The 21529-nt window shown below is 32.3% G+C and overlaps 1 protein-coding gene across 3 annotated transcripts in view; it reads right to left on the minus strand.

Moving 5' to 3' along the window:
* The window catches only part of Pat1 (Protein interacting with APP tail-1), a 55210-nt gene extending 39225 nt beyond the window's left edge, over positions 1-15985 (minus strand). The window contains exons 1-6 of one of the 3 annotated variants that reach the window (XM_035374189.2): positions 15827-15985; positions 15184-15272; positions 12420-12571; positions 7813-7975; positions 4360-4528; positions 4213-4269 (exon numbers count right to left, since the gene is read on the minus strand). In XM_035374189.2, the coding sequence (XP_035230080.1) occupies positions 4213-4269; positions 4360-4528; positions 7813-7975; positions 12420-12571; positions 15184-15272; positions 15827-15961 (765 nt within the window). In that variant the 5' untranslated portion in view covers positions 15962-15985. Of the gene's footprint in view, positions 1-4212; positions 4270-4359; positions 4529-7812; positions 7976-12419; positions 12572-15183; positions 15273-15826 lie in introns of those variants that run through there. The other 2 variants (XM_085818169.1, XM_085818168.1) reach the window with 2 other exon arrangements.
* Between the last annotated feature and the right edge of the window lie 5544 nt (positions 15986-21529).

Consider the following 21529-nt stretch of genomic DNA (forward strand, 5'->3'; position numbering starts at 1 on the left):
GGCCCAAAGTGTCTAACTTGTGGTTGCTTTGGACACATATCTACGGATTGCCGCCCCACTACTCCAAATGAGACTTCCACTCCACCTGCCAGAGTAAATACAGTACAAACCTCTCATATGTGTAAAACTGTCGTTATACTCAATAGCACAATTTCTGGATTAATTGACACTGGAAGTGAGGTCACATTACTGAACCAAAACACATGGATTCAACTTGGTTCCCCACCACTTTCAAATAATTCTGGAGTGTTAACTGGTTTTGAATTCTCGAAAAATCCTATTATTAGCTATTTTCAAACCATTATCAACATTGATAACCAGGACTTTCCGGCTAATATTAGAGTTGTTCCAAATCATTCTATGCAGTTTTCTCTTATTGTAGGATGTGATGTAATTAAAAATGCTAAATTAACTATTAACCAGATGGTATATATTTTTCAAAACCTCCCAAGCAATGCTTTGAAACTACTCCTGAATCTTTCATTTTTGCAATAAATGACGATGTTCCAGCTTTTGGTATTGGTTCAAATGTTTCCAAAGAAACTCGTGCTGTGGCAGAACAATTGCTGAATTCTTATGTCCCAATTAAAACAAAGACGACAGATATTAAACTTAATATCACTCTATCTGATCATAAACCGATTTTTCACCCTCCTAGACGCCTTCCTTTTGTTGAATGGGAAATTGTTGACAAACAAATAAATGAATGGTTGAAACTTAAAATTACTGAACCTTGTTCATCTCCATATGCCAGTCAAGTTCTGGTGGTGCGTAAAAAAGACGGTATACCCCGTGTTTGCATCGATTATAGGAAACTTAATTGACTTTTAATTAAGGATCATTTTCCTCTTCCTCTTATTGATGACATTTTGGATAAACTTCAAGACGCCCAAATTTTTAGTACTCTTGAGCTACGTAACGACTTTTTTCATGTGCTAGTAGTGGATGAAAGTAAACCATATACAGCTTTTGTAACTCACAATGCAAAATTCCAGTTTCTTTGAAAGCCACTTGGTCTTTCAAATTGCCCTTCAGTATTCCAGTGCTTTATAAATTATCTTTTTCATAATTTAATTGTCAAAGGTTATGTTTTACCCTACATAGACGATGTCGTTATTCCAGCCAAAGACGAAAATGAGGCCATTCATCGTCTCAATCAAGTACTCAAAGTTGCTAGTGAATATGGTCTACAAATTAATTTTCGTGAATGTTAAAAATCGAATTTCTTGGACATATCGTTGAAGACAGTAAACTTTTCCCTTCCCCTTCGAAAACAAAATCTGTAATTAACTACCCTGAACCTAAGAGTATGAAAGATGTCCAACGCTTTCTCGGTCTCACGGGATATTTTAGGAAATTCCTCCCTTCATATTCTAGCATTGCAAAACCTCTTAGTGATCTCCTTCGTAAGGACACCCCCTTTCAATTTCATGCTGATCAGAAAGCCGCATTTCACAGATTAAAATATTTGCTTTCTCAGCAACCAGTTTTAAGTGTTTTTTAATCAAAACAGTCCTATTGAAATTCATACTGACACATCCATTGATGGCTTGGGGCAGTTCTACTACAAAAATCTATGAACGATAACAGCTTTCATTCTGTCTACTACACGTAAAAAAAAAAAAATCGGACAATGAGCGTAAATACACCAGTTATGAACTCGAGGTCCTTGCAATTGTTGATGCTTTAAATAAGTTCCATATTTACGTCCTTGGTTCACATTTTAAAATTATCACTGACTGCAACGCTTTTGTGCAAACTTTAAATAAAAAGGAACTCAATTCGAGAATAGCCCGATGGGTTTTATATCTCCAAGATTTTGTCTATGAAATTGAGCACCGTACCGGCTCAAAGATGGTTCACGTGGATGCCCTCAGTCGCAGTCCATGTTGCATGACTATCCAAGACAGTGTCCTTCTCAAATTTCGCAAAGCACAAGAAACCAACGAGCATATTCCGGTTATTAAAGCTCTCCTTCAAACAACGCCTTCGTATGATAACTTTCTCATTAAGAACAATCTTCTGTACAAAAACATCAATGGCATTGACTTACTTGTGGTACCTGAGGATATGCAGGCAAATGTCATTAAAACAGCTCACGAACGAGGCCACTTCGCTGTAATCTGCACTCAAGAACTTTTAAACAAAGAATATTTTATCTCAAATCTGAAAGAAAAATTGAGCGGTGTATACATAACTGCATTCCATGCATCCTCAATAATCGAAAGCATGGCAAACAAGACGGACTACTGCCCCCCCCCATTGACGAAGACGATATACCCTTGCACACGTACCATATCGACCACCTAGATCCCCTTGCCACCACATCAAAGAAATACAAACATATTTTGGCAGTTATAGACTCGTTTACCAAATTCATGTGGCTTTATCCGACAAAGTCTACAGATGCAGATGAAGTTATCAATTGGCTGGAAACTCAAAGATCAGTCTTCGGAAATCCTTCACGGATTATCTCTGATTGAGGCCCTGCATTCAAATCCACTACATTTGCAAACTATTGTGACACACAGAGAATAAAGCACGTTCTTATTACAGCTGGCCGTCCACGATCGAACGGTCAAGTTGAGTGCTTGAACTCCATTATTATTGCTGTCCTTTCTAAACTCTCCATCACCAACCCTGAAAAATGGTACCGCCATGTTCTCACCATGCAACAAATTATTAATTCAACTTTTCAACATAGCATCAATTCCATTTCCTTTGAATTTCTCTTTGGGACTAAAATGAAATCGCAAAATGATATCAACATCGCTGCTCTTATCGACGAGGAGATCAAATCTGCATTCATTCAGCAACGTGACGATCTCCGTAAGGATGCAAAACAGCAAATCTCTAAAGTGCAAGACGAAAATCGCCATGCTTATAATTTGCGACGAAAACAAGCACAAAAATTTTAACTTCATGACCTCATGGCAATCAAGCGAACTCAGTTTGGCCCTGGTCTAAAACTCAAACAGAAATTTCTCAGACCTTATAAAGTCACCAAGCTCAAACAAAATGACACATATGATGTGGAAAAGTGAGCGTTTTTCGATGGACCATCCAAAACATCCATTTGTGCTGAATACATGAAACCCTGGTCCAACAATATTGAATGTATCACTTGATTTTTATTAAACTGTCAGCATTATAGGTCCTCCTGTGTTTGGACAGATGACACCTGAGAACTTTATAATATTTTTCTTTCCTCATATCAACTTTTTAATTCACTTTGTCATAACTAATGTTCTTTTTATTTTTAGTTAACTGCTGTGGTGTGTTTAATCTATTTTTTTGCTCCATTTGTGCAAGTATCCTCAGCTTTGTATCTACAGATTATTTTTTTCTCATACCTATGTTACTATATTATAATAATTTTGTTTTAATTTGATGATATACTATGTTGCTTCAGGCGAGGTCAGCTGTCTGGTCATGATGGCTGAATGCGGGAAATGTTATGTCATGTTATTCCCTAATCCCCTACTGTGTGACATATGCATTGCGTCAGCATGTGTTTCCCGCCTTCGGGAGAAGATGAGGACTAGCTGGCAAGCGGAGCACACGTCGCTCAACCGCTCGTATATTATTTCATTAATTGTAATCCTAATGTAATCTATGTTTGTAGATAGTAATAAATCTGTGTTATCAACTATGGTCATTGCCTTCCCCCACAATTGTTATATCTTGATGGGTCATTGCGTCAAGAGTTATACAAAAGTCAGCTGATTGTACTGGGTTTAGCGACTTGGGAATTATTCTGCATTAATATGCAAGATTTAGAGAACAATCACTTAACTAATAACCATTTTATACATCTTTTAGATAAATTAAATTTTATATAATGATAACATTTATTAAACAAATCTAGTCATATGAAAATCTATGTAGATTAGATTAATCTAAGCAAAATTGTTCTGCATGAGGTTAATACTTCGAATTATGTCAAATTTTTATGGTAAAAGTAATTTGTATTTGCTAGAGTAACTGTTCACATAATTTATACAGTTGATTTATGTTTTTTAAATTACATTTTAATTTAACAAATTTTAAATTACATTTTAATAAAAGCTATTAATTGCCCTTAAAATTATTTTAATTATAAATAAATAATTCATTCAGCTAACTTGAAAGCAACCAGCTTTATTTTATAGATAAATGGCATATATCTAAAAAAAAGTTACATTTTTTATGAATCAAAATAGTGATGCTTACTCTTGGATACATAGAAGAATCGAGTTCCCTCAGGGCCTCCAAACTCCATTCATAAGCCTGAGCAAAATAACAACAACAATAATAATAAACAGAAAATTTTAAAAATAAATTAAAAATTTTAATGTAATAAAACATATCTATAGTTACCTCTTGATAGTTATTTTGACCAAAATTTAGGACAGAAAACTCTCCATAAATACTGGCAAAATTAACATCTAGTTCCAATTCTTTGATTGTTTCTATGCATGCTTGGGCTTCATAAAATGTTTCTTGGGCATCTTTAAATTTGCAATATATGTTTTGTGCACGCAGCAATCTTTAAAATAAAAAATATTCTTATAAGTAACTACAAACAGCATACATTACTGATTCATTTCAGCACCTATTAAAAGGGAAAAAAGAATTAATTTACATCAATGAACACAGCCATCAAACTTATTCAAATTCAAACTCACATAACAGTTTTCAGCAACAATGTAATTTTTAATAATGCATATATATTACACATAAGATAAAAAATGTGTGAATACAAATTATAATTTAAATTGCTGCCCCAAAGACTGCTGCTTGCTGCTTTCCCTTCTTCTGCAAAACAATATCAAAATGTAACTGTTCTGGAACAGGCACAAATAATGTTTCAAGTGAATGAAATAAAAATGAATATTTAATCTGTTGTTTTGCAAAAGACAAAGCAGCAGTATTTTTGGCAACAGAGGTAGAAACAAAAGCACCTTTTGTTTAGTATGAAATCTTTATTCAGAATGAGTTAGTTTTGGTTTCAATGCATTTGATTGGATAATTAATATTGCTGTAAAATTATTATTGGTTGTTTGAATTTTAGTTCTTTTAGTTACCAACATTATGTAACAGTCATATGATATGGACAAGTCTCAACACAATTCAGGAAAAGCTACTATATTTAGACTAGCGAGGTGAAATACACAAATTAAAATTAAGCATTAAGGGGCTATTGCTAATCTATTTTAATTATCACAGGATGGTATTGATTATGTACATAGACCATGACTAATTTACAAATCACCATGCCAAACTTACAAATCTGCATCTTTTATTGTTTATATTTCATTAATTTTCTCCATTAGTTTTGGATTTTTATATTATGCCCCCCCCCCAAAAAAAAAGCTATTTCACAGGAGTTGAATGCATACATATTTTTTTTTGTAAAAGTCATGAATAAATTTTTCTCAGGTTTCATATATCTCTGCTTTAGGTGTCAGGCTGATAAAAATAAATTTCAATTTTAAAAATATAATACCATGCTCATTCAATTACACACTGTTCATTTGTATTATTGCTTCATATCTGATACACTTTCTTTCTTTCTTGGAAATTTATACTATTAAGATCTGTGCATGTCTGTCTGCTTGTTTGTAGCATTATCTCTTCCTGAACAGTGGCGAGTTCAGTTCTGAGGGAGATACCCTCGGATTCCAAAAAGTGGGAAGCCATTTCGACCATTCTCATCTTCGTACGACTTTAATCCTCTGAGATATTAATTAAAAACTAAAACTCAGAAAACACTAATTTTTGCCCTCATTTTTCAGAGTGGCAACAGTCTCACATGCTGGAGATAAGAATCTGCTTTATTTCGAAAAGTATTACCACTGCATGCTTTCAAACTGCAAAGTTTGTTAATAAAGAATTTGTAAGCTTTACAAAACAAAAACAGCAATGCCAAACATTAAATATGTTATTATATAATGTCATATTCTGAAGCTGAAGAAAGCCAGCGATTGCATGGGACGTCATTGTATGTTGAAAATTTTTCGTTAATGTCAGCATTTTAAATAAGTAGCTGCTTTGGCAACTCTTTTGTTTCAGGTTAGGATAATTGACATGGTATGTTATTGCCAGGTTAATTCTTTTACTGACACTGCAAAAAAGGCGTTATATTACATTAAGTTTAAATCATGATGTCACATGTATACATATTAACCTCTGAAATGTCAAAAGCTTTTGTTTTCTGGTTTGGCAAATATATATATATATATATATATATATATATATTTATGAATGGACTGGAAAGAATGAACCATTATCATTCATATTGAAATGTTTTTATGCATCTTCCTTTCAGTTGTACATAGAACTTGTAAATTTTGCTTTGGTCCCAGCCAGCTCATTACAATAATTAATTCTGAGTCATGAAGTTTTTCATGAAACTGTATATATCATGGAACATGAAGATTTCATGAAATTTCACTATTTCTCCTGAAAATATTTAAGAAATTTTTTAAGTAATACAGTCAAAAGTCTTTAATCCAGACTCGTCGGGACTTCGGCGATTCCGGATTATCGATTTTTCCGGATTACAGATCATCAGTTTAAATCTGGTGAGATGGCATACAGAAATTATAAAATTAAAAATATGAAACAAAGAGCAATTATGATCTAAAGAGTATCAAAATTTTTTAAAAAAAGCTTAATATTTATTTATTTACTTTATTAAACATTTCTTTCAACGCATGCATGCGTAAAGCATACATTACGCATAGCCGAAATTAGAAAATTGCAACCAGAAAACTATTTGATTTGTATTCATGATATTTATAATGATGAGGAATTGGATTTAAATCATATCAAAGACGGAGTACATCGAGATGAAATACTGCATTTAGTAAGGAATTATAAGCCGAATAAAATAAAAACATCTGCCCTGAAGACAAGGATAGTGCTGACAGATCAACTTCCAGTTCATTGCGCGCCACGACGTTCCCCTCCCCACGCAGAGCAGCGTGAAATTGATAAACAGATTTTGGAATGGTTAGATAAACAAAGGATATGTCTTTATCCATTTTTTGCAGCAATTCCACTTTTTGTTTGATGGACGTGGAAACATACTTTCGCTTTGTAGATTTCTTTGGCAGCTCCAGCATCAGAAATTCTATTTGACATAATCGAAAGTTCCAACTTACTTTTATAAAATTCTTCTAACAGTCTGCAAAAAATAATAAGCCGTATCCAATTCAAAGATTAAGGAACAACGCAATCTGCAACATTAACTGAAATAGATAATTTTAGCTTACCTTATACTGTTCGTTATACATTAAACGTGCATGCGTAAACATTATTATGTGCATGCGTACTCGCATATGCGCAGGCGAAAAGGTATTATGCGCAAGCGTCAACGCATGCGCAGAAAGTTTGTAGCTTTGAGGTCCGAATTATAGATGATTCCAGATTATGGGTGACCGAATATATATCCGACGTTTGACTGTAAAACAATAACCTTCTGATTTATAAGAAAGTTTTTTTTTTTTTTTTTTAAGAAACTGAATTAAAATAGCACATTATTAATGAAATATGGAAATCAATTTAAATTTATAATTTTTATCATTTACAAAATATTTATTAGCTATTTCCAAGCTCAGTTCAACAAAGAATTGAAAACATTATTGTTTTAGCTGCATTACATTACTGGTTTGTAATTCACACTTTTTTCTCAGCACTATTCAGTGATGGCTTTCACAAGTAGGATTGTTGTATTTTATTTACAGCATCAAATTAATGCTACATAAACTACTAAACAACAAGACAAGAATGAAAGTTCACATTAATATATATAAAAAATATACATACCTGACATAACATTCTAAAATGATAGGATATATATTTATTTTATTATCACTATCCTGGGCTATTTTGAATCTTTCGGATCTGTCGCATGAGTAGCATAACTCTAATAATGATTTGAAAACAATTTCACTCTCTAGAAACCAACCAGCATCCATTAAAAAATTACCTAAAATAAAATAAAAGATAAATAATTGCTTATATATCAAAGGCTTAAAAGGAAAAGAGAACAAATTAACAATATCCAATTTTTTTAATGGTTTCCTGAATATTTTATTAGATAGCCATAATGTGTAAAGTCAAAAAGAAAGATTATGTATCATTTAAAGACAGAAAAATTGAAAGTCCTAAATAAGTCTGAATGCAAATATTTCATGTAAACACTTATAACAAAGTAGAGACTAATATCCATCTCTGTATGAAAATTATATAGAAGCTCAACTGACTTCAAGAATTTCAGAATAGACAAAAATCTCTTTGTTACTATTTTTTCTTTTCATTTAGCGAAATAATCCCCTATCACGAAATTACATAATGAGTTCCTAAGCATATTATTGCCCATTTTACAAACTTTTATTGAGCATTTTAAAAATAAAAATCTGATATGGCCAGCACATAACCTACCATCACTTTCATGTTTTAAATAGCAACAAGCTTTTAATAAAGTATCACTTCCGGTTGATCATTTTGTAAACAAAATCAAATAATTTATTCCAATAAATATAAAGGTCTATAATAAGAAATTTTGGATTACATTTAAATTTTGGATTAAATTTTGGCTACTAGTCTTAATTTAAAATTTTGTGTCTATTTCAATTTTATGTCAACTAATTTTTGTGATTTTTGTTGTTGAAACTAATGTGATATGTGAAGGAAGTCCTTTTGAATAAGTAAATAATTAACAAATGAAAAAGTTGGTCATATTTCTTATTTGCCTCAGGAAAACTAAGAAAACTGGACATGAATATCATGTTCTGAGAAAAAAAAGAAAATGTCAGCAAAACTTACATTCTATTGAAAATTCTAAAGGTATACTGCTTTTAAAAATTGTGTGATTGTTTAGTCATTGATTTGGGAATCCAAAACAATACACCACTACAAGACATACTACTATTGATGCAGAGTTTTCAAATCAAAGCATGGGAATGCATGTGTACATGAACACATATAGTTTTTTCCATTGTATGGGATAACAGAATAAAAAAATGAGTATTCCTAACAGCAAAGCTGATGAACTTTGATATCAGAAAGACCATATTTAAACCTGGGAGGGGGAGAAAGAAAGAAAGATTAAAAAATAAATAAAATCTGAATGCTTTCAGATTTTACATTATGCCCAAAGAGGCCTTTTCTTTAATGTTTTGTGTGCTGCCTTTGTTTATTAAATGTCATGTTTTTATACTTAAACCATAAAATTCAATTAAATTCAACAGCAATATCGTAAAATAATTTTAAAATGAGCATACCTTTAGAATTTATGATACACAGTATCGCACGCTGAAGTAAAAATGTTTTCTTTTCTGTACAATATCGCCATTGCTCGCTTTGAAAACTTTGAGTTTGTTAATCAAAAATTTGTTAAAGTGTTACAAAATATGAAACAGATAACAAAACAAATTTCAAATTCCAAATTAGGGCTTCTAGATGTCCATATTCAGTGGAAGATTACGTTATTCAAAATGTGATGGCTCTAGGTACCATTAGTTTATCACAATTCGAGAAACATTACATACATACATTATTAATTATTTAATTTCTTCATTATTTAATTTCTTTATATATAACACAGGACTCTAATATTTGGTGGCAACAATTCGAAAAGTGAATCGATATTTATAGTAAACCAACGCAAAATGTCAAAACGAAATTAATAGCCCTTCTGAGTTAACACCCTATGGGCTAAAAATAAAAAATAAAGAAGACAAAAACTCTCTGGGTAACAGTAAAGTCAGAATTTTTCACATTTAAAAAAATTTTACTTTTCCCTCAACTGTTATTTTGCTTTGTGAAAATAATGATTATTACATCTAAAACCACTACAGACTGGCATTTTTGAAACTTGAAACTACACCTGAAACGAAGGTCATGTTTTTCAAATATGACTGACTACCTCTGTTTGAAGTTTAAATAAAGTGTAACTTATCACTTAGTGACACAATTTGGCAAACCTTATTTTACTGATTCTTTATTTTTCATGAAAATCTGTTAATACCACTTCCAATTTACCATATATAGTCAAAATCTAATATGTTCTCAATCCATATAAGAGATTTTAAATACCATATACATTCACACACTGGTGTATTGATGCTGACCAAAATAATAACTAATTCTTAATTCTTGCTTTTTAATGACCAGGATTACACTTTCGGCCCTTATAAAGTTGCGGGTAGGGGATCAGGGGGGACGGCACCAGAGGCTATGAATTTGCTGCCCTTAAATTCTGCTGCCTAGTGCCTCTCCTAAATTCTAAACATTTTCCCACTCCTAATTTTTGCTGCACAGTGCTCATCTAAATTGTAAAATTTTTGCTACCAGATGAGGTTGCATCTGCTTTCACGCAAACCTGTTAGAGATAAGCATGCAATATAGACATATCTACATACAGGGTGTTTATAAAGTCCCGGACCCATTTTGATGTTTAATAACTCATAAAATAATAAAGATAGATTAAAATTAATAACATAAATGGTTACATAGACTCAAAAAGTTTCATGACCCTTGTCAATGAACTTCCACGTGTGGCCCCCTTTGTCGCACAGAGAACATCAATTCGATATTCAATTCCACGCTAGGTACCGGCAAGCATGTTGGCATCCACAGAAGCTATTGCGGTTGTAATTCTGGCTTTTAGGTCATCAATGTTCAACACTCTCCTCCTGTAAACATTGTCCTTTATAAATCCCCAAAGGAAAAAGTCTAGTGGCGTTATATCAGGTGATCTGTGTGGCCAAGGAACTGGACCTCCTCGTCCAATCCATCTTCCTGTAAAATGGTCATTCAAAGGACTATGAACGATGGTACCCCAATGAGGTGGTGCACCATCTTGTTGCAAAAAGACATATGGCTCAAGCTCTTCTAGTTGTGGAAATACGAAGTTTTCCAACATGTCTAAGTATACGACTGATGAGACAAAAGAAAGACCCAATGACTCGGTCGTGCATTAGTCCACACCACACATTAACATCTGGGGAATCCCTTTGTGCTTCACGGTATTCATGGGGGTTTTCAGCTCCCCATATGTGCACATTAGGGACATTAAAAGAGAAAAAATGCAATTAATAAGCAGACGATATTTAGATTGGAAATTGAAATTATTTAAAATTAATCACACGCACAAATGATATTTACAAAAGTAAAGATATTCAAGCCTGAAAAGGAAAATATATAAGTTATTCCATCAATAAATGCCATAAGTTTGTTTATATCTTCATTATTTTATGAGTTATTAAACATCAAAATGGATCCGAGACTTTATAAACACCCTGTATTATCTTACTAGATTTAAACTGATGATCTAAAATCTAGAAATCTCAGAAATCTGGAATCGCCCACAGTTCAGGATCTCAGACTTTGTACTAATAGTATTATGAAAGCACAAAAAAACTTTGCACTAAAGTATTATGAAGTTTCACACATATAAAAACATTTTATAACTTATCTAACATGTAAATTTCATCTGCACTAAGTACTTTTAAGGATACATAAATGTTTTATAAAAAACAAAAATTAGAAAGAAATTCAAAGTGAAACTGATGTGATGTAAATTCAGAAATTTTAAATTTATTATTTTAGCATACTATTAATTTGTTTCCAGCTCATTCAGAATTTCATATTCCTTTTTTAGAAGTATGCCTGAAAAAATATTTATATGGATTACAACTTGAGCTTAGTTATACCATTTATTTTAACAATGAATAAAGAATAAATTTTTATTGAAAACAAAATTATGTAGTATATAAATATATATACCGTTTTTCTCATAATTAAAAAAAAAAATTGGTAAAAGTTTACAATTGGGTGCCCCTTGTTTTTTGGAGATTCTTTTTTGACACCAAGATTGGCGGCAGAAAGGCACAATTTCATGATGGCTGTGACACAAAACCAAAATAAAAAGTCAAAGAATTGCACAAACTCTGTGTTCATGTACACATCGACCCGTTTTCACTTAAAGAAACATCCCAGAATTGCACAAACTAGGCACCACGCACTGCCTGAAATTTGCCCATGTACACATCAATCTATTTTCATTAAAAAAAAACAACAACAGGAAGTTAAAACAAAGTTAAAACTATCTTCGTAACCAGAAATGAGGTTTCATTGCCAATATTAAAATAAATAAAAATATCGCTAATTGAAGGGGCACCTAATTCTACACTAGAGCCAAAAATTTTTATTACTTAAAATTCTTAGATTTTTCTATGTAATTTCACAAGTAAGGAGATCCAGGGTCTATGCCCTGGTTATGTGACTTAGTTTATTTACGTCCAATAGGTGGCAAAATAAATGAACACAAAATTTACAAAAATGAAACTTTTTATGCTAAAATTAAGATTTGAAAGTAATTCACAAGAAAAAAAATTCTAAGTATTGTAAAATTTAAATAAACATACCTAGACCAAACCCAAATTCAATCAGTTTTTTCCCCTCATTAAGAGATGAAATACAAACATCTGAGCATCGGACTCTGTATTTCTCAGCAAGTTTAGACGCGATTTGAGAACCATAGTTCATTAATGCTTGAAAGCAATTATGAAGCAGATGCCTAAACAAAAATGTAAAGAATATTATTTATGCTGATTTTAAAGCAAATGAATAAAAAAAAAAAAAAAAAGATACAATTTACAATTAAAACCGGCTGATCTTTGGAATATGGTAACAGGTAGTTTGGCAACATTTTGGAGGCGATAAAGGTTACTACCTAGGACTTTGGTAATAATGTGAGACGTACTAAGTTCCGATTACGCATTATTTTGTGTGAGGGAAATGAGAGATCATGAGATATGTCATGTGACATTAATGGATGAATTACAGTTCTTTAATCGGAAAAGGGGGTAAATTTGGAAAAATTATTTTGTATTAAGCTTCATCGTGTGTTGTGTGAAATAGTGTTGATTAATTTTTGGATTGCATGGCGCTATGTAAAGTGAATTCTAAATTTTTAATGTGTTTATCTGATAATAATAAGTTGATATTGTGTGAAAGGAAGGATATTACAGACAAGTTTGAATGGTGGTGCAAGTAATCTGGTGAAAATGGACATTTTGTGAAACGGAGTGTAAGGAAGGGTACTGAAAGTAGTTTGAGTATGGGTGAAATTTTATTAATTTCTTATTACTTGGTAAATAGACTGCCAGTTTATTACTGGATTTCGGATTTAGAAATTAGCATTAGTACTGCAGCCAATTGGAACTCTTTCTGTAGGGAAGTGTGCATGCCACGTAATGAAGATTCTGAAGAAGATTAGGTAAGTTAGTATTTTTAATCATTTGAGGATATTATTTTTATGCATTGTTCTAAATGTAAGGAGTAAATAAATTAATATGGTATTATTGGAAAATTGTTATTAGCACAATGATTTAGTTTAAAGTAATTAGGATTGTAATCTATTTTTTATTAATTTAATATATGTGCTTATTTATATTTTAAGTAGTGTTTTTTAATTTAATTATATTTTAATTTAATGATCGTGATTTTGTGAGTTATATGTTTGTAGTATTTTGGAATATATTTGAGTAGTATATGTTGAGTATTTTCCTGCATTTTCGTGAAATTTTTCTAATTTATGGGAAAAAAGCAGTGTACATGGATATAGTGAAGAGTGTGTGCAATGCCATTTTTGTGCAATTCTGGGATGTTTTTTTAAGTAAAAATAAGTCGATGTGTACATGGTTTAGTTATATTTTAATTAAATGATAGTTATTTTGTGAATTTTATGTTTGTAGCAATTTGGTATACGTTTCAGTTGAAGTAAACGTATATGGAAATAATTTAAATATTTGACACTAAGTATTTGTAACTATTTTTAATGTTTGCGGTATAAATTCGTTAGTGACGTTTATAATATAATAGATAATTTAGAGGTAAAAGTTTTTGGATATTTTATTTATTTTATACGTGGAAATGTTCATCCTTGGAAAGGGTATATACTTTTTCGCGATGAGGTAATTTCATATATGTTCTTTTTACCGGATTTAAAGATTCACAAAATTTTCATGCATTTTCGTGAAATTTTTCTAATTTATGACAAAAAAGCAGTGTACATGGATATAGTGAAGAGTGTGCGCAATGCCATTTTTGTGCAATTCTGGGATTTTTTTTAAGTAAAAATAAGTCGATGTGTACATGGTTTAGTGATATTTTAATTAAATGATAGTTATTTTGTGAATTTTATGTTTGTAGCAATTTGGTATACGTTTCAGTTGAAGTAAACGTATATGGAAATAATTTAAATATTTGATACTAAGTATTTGTAACTATTTTTAATGTTTGCGGTATAAATTCGTTAGTGACGTTTATAATATAATAGATAATTTAGAGGTAAAAGCTTTTGGATATTTTAGTTATTTTATACGTGGAAATGTTCATCCTTGGAAAGGGTATATACTTTTTCGCGATCAGGTAATTTCATATATGTGCTTTTTACCGAGTTTAAAGATTCAGAAAATTTTCCTGCATTTTCGTGAAAATTTTTGTAATTTATGAGAAAATAGCAGTGTAGATGGATAAAGTTAAGAGTGTGTGCAATGCCATTTTTGTGCAATTCTGGGATTTTTTTAAGTAAAAATAAGTGGACGTGTAAATGGTTTATGTGTATGTGCTATTCTGAAAAACGCGCAAGGAGTTTGCGATTGTGCACTTTTTTCCAATTTTGCAGTTAATATTTATCATGATTAAGCAGTTTTGTTACATAAAATTTCTAGCATAAATGTAATTCGGCTAGTAGATTGTTGGAAAAAGTGTTGAGTAAATAAAAAGAAAAGAAACATGTCTTTACTTCGTGAAGACAAAATGGCGGCGAAAAAAAAATAGAGGGTTGCTGTAGCAGAGTTGGTCGCCAAATATTCCCCAAAAAATCGACAAGTTACCATAATCCAAAGATCAACCTTAAAACCTAGTAAATATACTATTGATTAATAATCATTAAAGATTTCAGAAAATAAATAAGTAATAAAACTTAGTAAAAAAGAAAATAAGAATAAATGATTATTTTTTCAGACAATCAAAGCATTTGTTATAAGGTCTATTTAAATTTCATTAAAATACATTTTAACTTTCAAGTTTTTATATTGAATATTAAAAAAAAAAAAGAAAGAAAGAAAAAAAAAAAAAAAAAAAAGAAAAGAAAACGCGATGAAGAAAATATTATTTAATTACCTTTTATCTTTTACTTTTAATACTTTTTCAAACACTGATAAATCTTCAAATTCAGTACTTAATTGAAACAAACGTCCTTCTTTGTATAGCTATAAATAAATAAAATTATAAGACCGTTTCTTACAATAACTGAAGGAATACTGATAACTGTACTGATAACTGAAATACATACTTTCATTCAGAGATAAAATAACACAGAATATATTTCATTACTACCTTCATTAAATTTTAAATAGACTTAACATTTAAAATGTACTTTTAAATATAAAATTCATTCATTTTACAATCACTTTACACATAAATAACGTTGCTTTCTTGAGACAAGATAACAAATAACGAGTAATATTGCGTTTACAAAAATGCACAGAATGTTTACAAAAATTTATATTCTTATATAAATAGTGCATATTAAATTACTAATGTTTTTTATTTGCGCAAAAACTATTTAACTATGATACGAAAACGCAATAATAAAAAAATCTGCAAATGAAAAGTTACATGAGAGTACGATGAGTTACGATGAGTAATATCTTAGTAGATCTATTTCAACGTGATCATTCGAAATTTGTATGTTTGCACGCATTAGAAGTGTAAACAATACTCAACATATGATTGCGCTGGACTATAAAGTAACACAACTAACCTTATAATGCACATCAAACAATAAATCACAATGAAATGTCCTTAATTCTGTTTGGAATAAATAATAATTAGCTCCAACAGCTGTAATACAGTAATTATAAAGTTTATCAGGTATCCAATGCAGAGCAGACGCCATGATTTCTATTCCATTGTTGCCAAACAAACTGTAAATATTAGTCCTGATGTCTGCAAAACATCTGTTTCATCAGTTCCTTCAAAGTATTTCGATCATACCTAATTTCCAATTATACTATTATTATATTTTTCTGAGCAGCTAAACACATGAGGATTACGGTAAATCCTAATTATATTATATGGTTCGCGAGTCTAAAAAGCTTGAGAATCACTGAGTACAACTACTCATAACGAAAAAAAAAAAAAAAAAAAAAAAAAAAAAAAACATCTTTTTATATATCAACAGAATTAGAGTAATTAGAGTAAGAACATCCGCTTTGGATTTTATAGCCTCAATCAAAAAGAAACGCAAACTTTGAAGTACGGCATTTTATAGTATCATACTAACAGAAATACAAAGGATGCACCGTGGAGAGGTAAAACTGCTTTTATTGGGGGCCAAAGGATTCGGCTAGGGTTCAAATCCTGTTTGAGAGCTGTTAAAGACCGTACAATAATTAATATCCTTATTTTAACTTAACTACTACTTCACCTATAATTTTTAACTTTGTTTTTGCTATTACCGTAATTTCCGGAAGAAAGGCCGCATCAGCGTAAACGCCGCACTCGAGAAAAATGGCGGAAAAAAAATTAAAATTACACAGAAACGCCGCAATAGATTAAATTGCGCGTGGGCCGTATAGATGCAAAAACTCAACCTAAGTCCTGATATATGACATACCAGTTAGGAAAAATGCATGAAATGAAACCATAACTCAAAAATAAATTAAAGGTAAGAAATGTATAGCTTCTGTGCCGTTTAGAGACATTTTCAAAAATTTTCCGCTCACTAATTAAAAACTGTCCAACAAGTACTTGTACCCAAACTGATGGGATCTGTATTTGGCAGAATGCCAAGAAAAATCCATTCATGCTGAAGGGGAAATACGTCAGAGTTCGTTATTGCGAGGCAGGTGGAGTCGTGTCCGCCTTTGAAAAAAATTGCAGAAAAGGCAAGGGTGGGGAGAGGATGGGTCCTGGAAGATTCATCGAATGGCAGAGGAGAGAGACTATTCAAACTGATGAGAATGTTGATTTGAAAGGGGGAAGAATGTTATTGTTCTGAGATATTGTTTAGGGTGAATAAGGCATGTAGGTCTGTTCAAGGGAAAGAATGTAAACAAAATAACTTTCTCAAAAAGCAACTGAGTGGTCTTTTGTGTGGGAACAGCACCAGTCTATGCACAATGACAAGGCCATCCAAACTATGTACAATGACCATCATAGGAAATATTTTATTTTTAGTGCACCTAAACGCCGCATGGGTAGAAACGCCGCACCCGCTGAAAATTTAAGTTTTAAACACGTAAACGCCGCGGCGTTTCTTCCGGAAATTATGGTACTTTTTTTGTTGTTGAATGCCAACGATTATTATTGTTATTAAGAAAAATATTCTTTCGTTTTTACGTAATCCTCACGGACTGGAGGAAACGGCGTTCGCGAAAGTCCTCATCTCCTTTTTTCTTGCTTAAAAGCAAGATTGCTACAGATTTTACGTAATGTTTAAAGCGCAGTGTTTTCAGTTTTTTGATTTCAGCTCTTTGATTGTAAATCATTAAATAATAATTAATGTTAAAGTAGAAGAAAGGTCTTTACCTAAATAAGTATGCTTACCTAGATTTCAATGATCATTTCGACTTGCCTCTGCACGTATTAGATGTAAATACGTGTGAACAATATTTTCATATATTATCATCAATTTTTAAAAATATTGTTGCGTTTTACGGCTTCGTGGATTTGGAGTAATTGATGATTACATAATGAATGATATATATATGTGTGTGTGTGTTACGGTGAAACACCGGAATCTGGAGAATGTCGACTTTCACCGGTGAATGTCAACAGCATAGTCACAATGCCTACAGACCATTTGCTACAGTCTGCTCTCATTGGATGAAACATCTGATAGGCGATCATATTTGGAATGGCGAGTTATCGCTCTGTAGGCGCAGTAATTAACGCCAAACAAACGGAAACAGCGTTTATTTCATTCGATATTTTTTTAGTTTATGAATGAAAGCTTGGAGGAATTGTGTGGAATATATTTTAAATAACTTACTGATCTCATTAATATTTTATTTGTATTTGAATTTAAAATTTTAAAAGTGCGTAATTGTTTTACAAGAAAAAGGTGTTTACACGGAGATAGCATGTGCACTTTTTCTTCATTTCTGTTAGAAAGAGTCTGTTGTGTAAATTTCCATAGCGCATTAATTTATACAAATAAAGGGATATTAAAAAATAAACCAAATGAAAACATTCAGTAAACATTTAAGGGCGTCGGATACCTATTCTTTTTTACCTAAATTATGAAAAGTAAGTATAACTAAAATTATATTTTATTCCATTATGCGCTATTTCTATTGAAATGCTTTTCGTGATCTTGGATCGTAATTTTGCTACACGTACCTCCTACAAGGAGTACAAACCAGTAAATCAAAATAAGAAAAATTAACAAAAATAGAGAAAATAAAGGCTGTCGTGAACATTGTGAGTTTAAGAGAAAATAATGAGCGGTTTGTTAAAATTTAGATCAGATGAAAGATCTTTTAATATATAGCATTTTAATACTATTCAGCACAGTGTAATAGGTTCATTTTACAGTACGCAACATCCTCAAAAATGATCGTTACAACGCAGTTCGATCATCCATCTTTTTGAACAACAATCTCTCTCGTTGCCATTCCGTAACAGAGAAACTTACCTCTCATGGAGTTCGATAGTGGCGCGACATTCTCCCCACCTTGAGTTTGGGGATACAAACTCAAAACAGTAATATAATGATAATACATACATACAATTTTGAAATAATAATAACGTACGTAATAATAATAGAAATATTTCAAAATATTAGAATGCAAATAGAAATCAATATTTTAGAGTTCAAACACAGAAAGTTCAAAAGTTTGTTTAGAAGTTTATAAATCCAGTCTTTTAACTGGTTTTATTTTTCGTCTTGAGCGAGACACGCGAACAGTTTCATTAGAGTCAGTATTAAGCTCAGGATTTTCAGCTACCACTTCCGGAACCTTTTGAGGTTCCGATACGACTTGCTCGTAATTTGGGGTCAATTCCAAAGGATACAGTCGTTGGATTGGTCTTAATATGTTTCCCTTTTCAGTTCGTAGTTTCACAAGTCTGATGATTCCATCTTTTCCTGGAAAGAGTTCCAGTACTCTCCCTAGCAGCCAATGGAGCCTTTTTTTATCATCTGTACCAATTAACACTATGTCACCTACATTTATTTTATCTTCTCTTTTGTTAACTGAAGAACGAAGGAAACCCAGATACTCCCTTTTAAACCTTCGTTTTAGATTTTCACGAACCTTTTGAATATGTCTCCATCTCAAAACAATATTAGTCTTTTCAATTTGATCCAAATCAGGAACATCATTTAATGGAATGTCCTGAAGAAACATTGAGGGGGTCAAGGTCTTCAGATCTTGTTCCTCGGATATGTAAGTTAACGGTCTGCTGTTCATGATAGATTCGCATTCACAGACGAGAGTCTGCAACTCCTCGTAAGACAAACAGGAGCGTCCAAGATTTTTTCTCAAAAGATCTTTCAAAATCCCAATCAAGCGTTCCCAGAAGCCTCCCCACCATGGAGAGGAGGGTGGGTTAAACTTCCAACGAATTTCGTTGACTCTAAATTCACTTTCAATTGTAGTCCAATCTAATTGTTTCAGAGCATTATTTAGTCCTGTAAAATTAGTACCATTGTCTGAATACATCACAGAAATTCGTACTCTTCTGGCTATAAACATACGCATAGCTTGGATGAAGTCTTTGGTACTCAGTGAAGGTATTAGCTCAAGATGGACAGCTCTAAATACGGCGCAAGTAAAAAGTACTATCCACACCTTTTGTTTAGATTTAGTCAACAGAGGTCCAGCTATATCTACACCTGATACTTGAAAAACTGCTGCTACTTCTGTTCGGTCTTTTGGAAGAGGCGGAAAAGGTACCTCAAGATGTTTTACCTTTTGCCTTTTACATGTTAAGCATTCTTTGATAACACTCCGGACAGTTCTTTTCCCTTTCACTATCCAAAATCTTTCCCGTAAAATAGTCAGTAGAGTTAATGTCCCAGCATGCTTGTTAGCAATATGTTCTTGGGCTATAAATCTTCTCACTGCCAGGTGTTTCGATGGTAGAATTATTGGAGAAATAAAATCTTTCGATTCTTCCTCATTTATCAATCTGGACTTCAATCGTAAAATTCCTTCTTCATCTTCAAATATTAGAAGACCTTTCAAATTTTTTCGTGTTTCTTCATTGGAGTAACATTCCTTTTGTATTACACGGAAAATAGTCCTTTGTGCATTTAACAATTCTTCATTTTGAAGTTCCTTACATTTTCTTAAGTCCTTGGCCTTTGGTTGAAAACGCAGTATCCAAGCCATAACCCTAATCATCTTTGAAAATCTAGAGAATCTTCTGGCTAACTGTAATGGAATTGACTCTAGCTGTGTGTTACTAGCAGAGATGACTGACTTTCGTTTCTCTATCTCTACTTCTTTTTCGTTAATATTTACAGCTGACTTTGGCCACTGCTCCTTCGGATTCTTCAACCAGGCTGGCCCTTGCCACCACTTGCGTTTCTGAAGTTGCCTAGGTCCACAACCTCTTGACAAAATGTCTGCTGGATTCTGGTCAGTCGAAATATGGAACCAATCTTCCGAAATTGTCAATTTTCTAATTTCACTTATTCTGTTTGTAACGAATACCGACCACTGTTCTCGACGAGTTATCCACACAAGAACTGTGGAAGAATCTGTCCAAAAGTAAGTCTTGATGTTGGGAAGTTTTAGAGTTTGCTTCACAGAACGAAACAGCGTAGCACCTATGGTAGCAGCCATTAGTTCAAGTCGTGGTATAGTAATAGTCTTCGTTGGAGTTATTCGTGATTTGGCTTGAAGTAATTGAACAGTCACTGAACCCATACTGGATTCACTTCTTAAGAAAATGCATGCCGCATAAGCTGTCTTGCTGGCATCGACAAAAGTATGGATACTTAAATTGGATTCCTTCATCACACCTAACCATCTTGGAATTTTTATATTTTTGAGGTATTTCAGTTGTTTTGTCCATTTTAAAAAATTCTTCTTTATTTCATCATTCACTTCACCATCCCATGATTCTTTGCTCTTCCAAGCGACCTGCAGCAAAATCTTAGGCTGAATCATAACAGGTGCAAGGAAACCTATGGGATCAAATACTCGACTAACTAATGAAAGCATTTTCCTTTTAGTTACTTTTTCTCTTTCATCAAATTTCAAAAATTCGGTGTCTATTTCCAAGGTATCTAAATCTTTGTCCCAAACCAGTCCTAATACCGGTGATGTTTGACTTTCTGAAAATGCAGGAATGCCAGAACTTTCCCATCCTCTGAGATCAAACATTCCTTCTTTCATTACATTAGTTGCAGATTCGATGAATATTTCTAGTTCGTCATTATTTTGTACACTAGTTACGCAATTATCGACATAAAAACTATTTTGTAATTTTTTAAGAAATTCTTCAGGAT

Source organism: Stegodyphus dumicola, chromosome 6 (genome assembly GCF_044657685.1).
Source record: "Stegodyphus dumicola isolate Sdum_Otavi_A_Nest chromosome 6, ASM4465768v1".
Lineage (NCBI taxonomy): Eukaryota > Metazoa > Arthropoda > Arachnida > Araneae > Eresidae > Stegodyphus > Stegodyphus dumicola.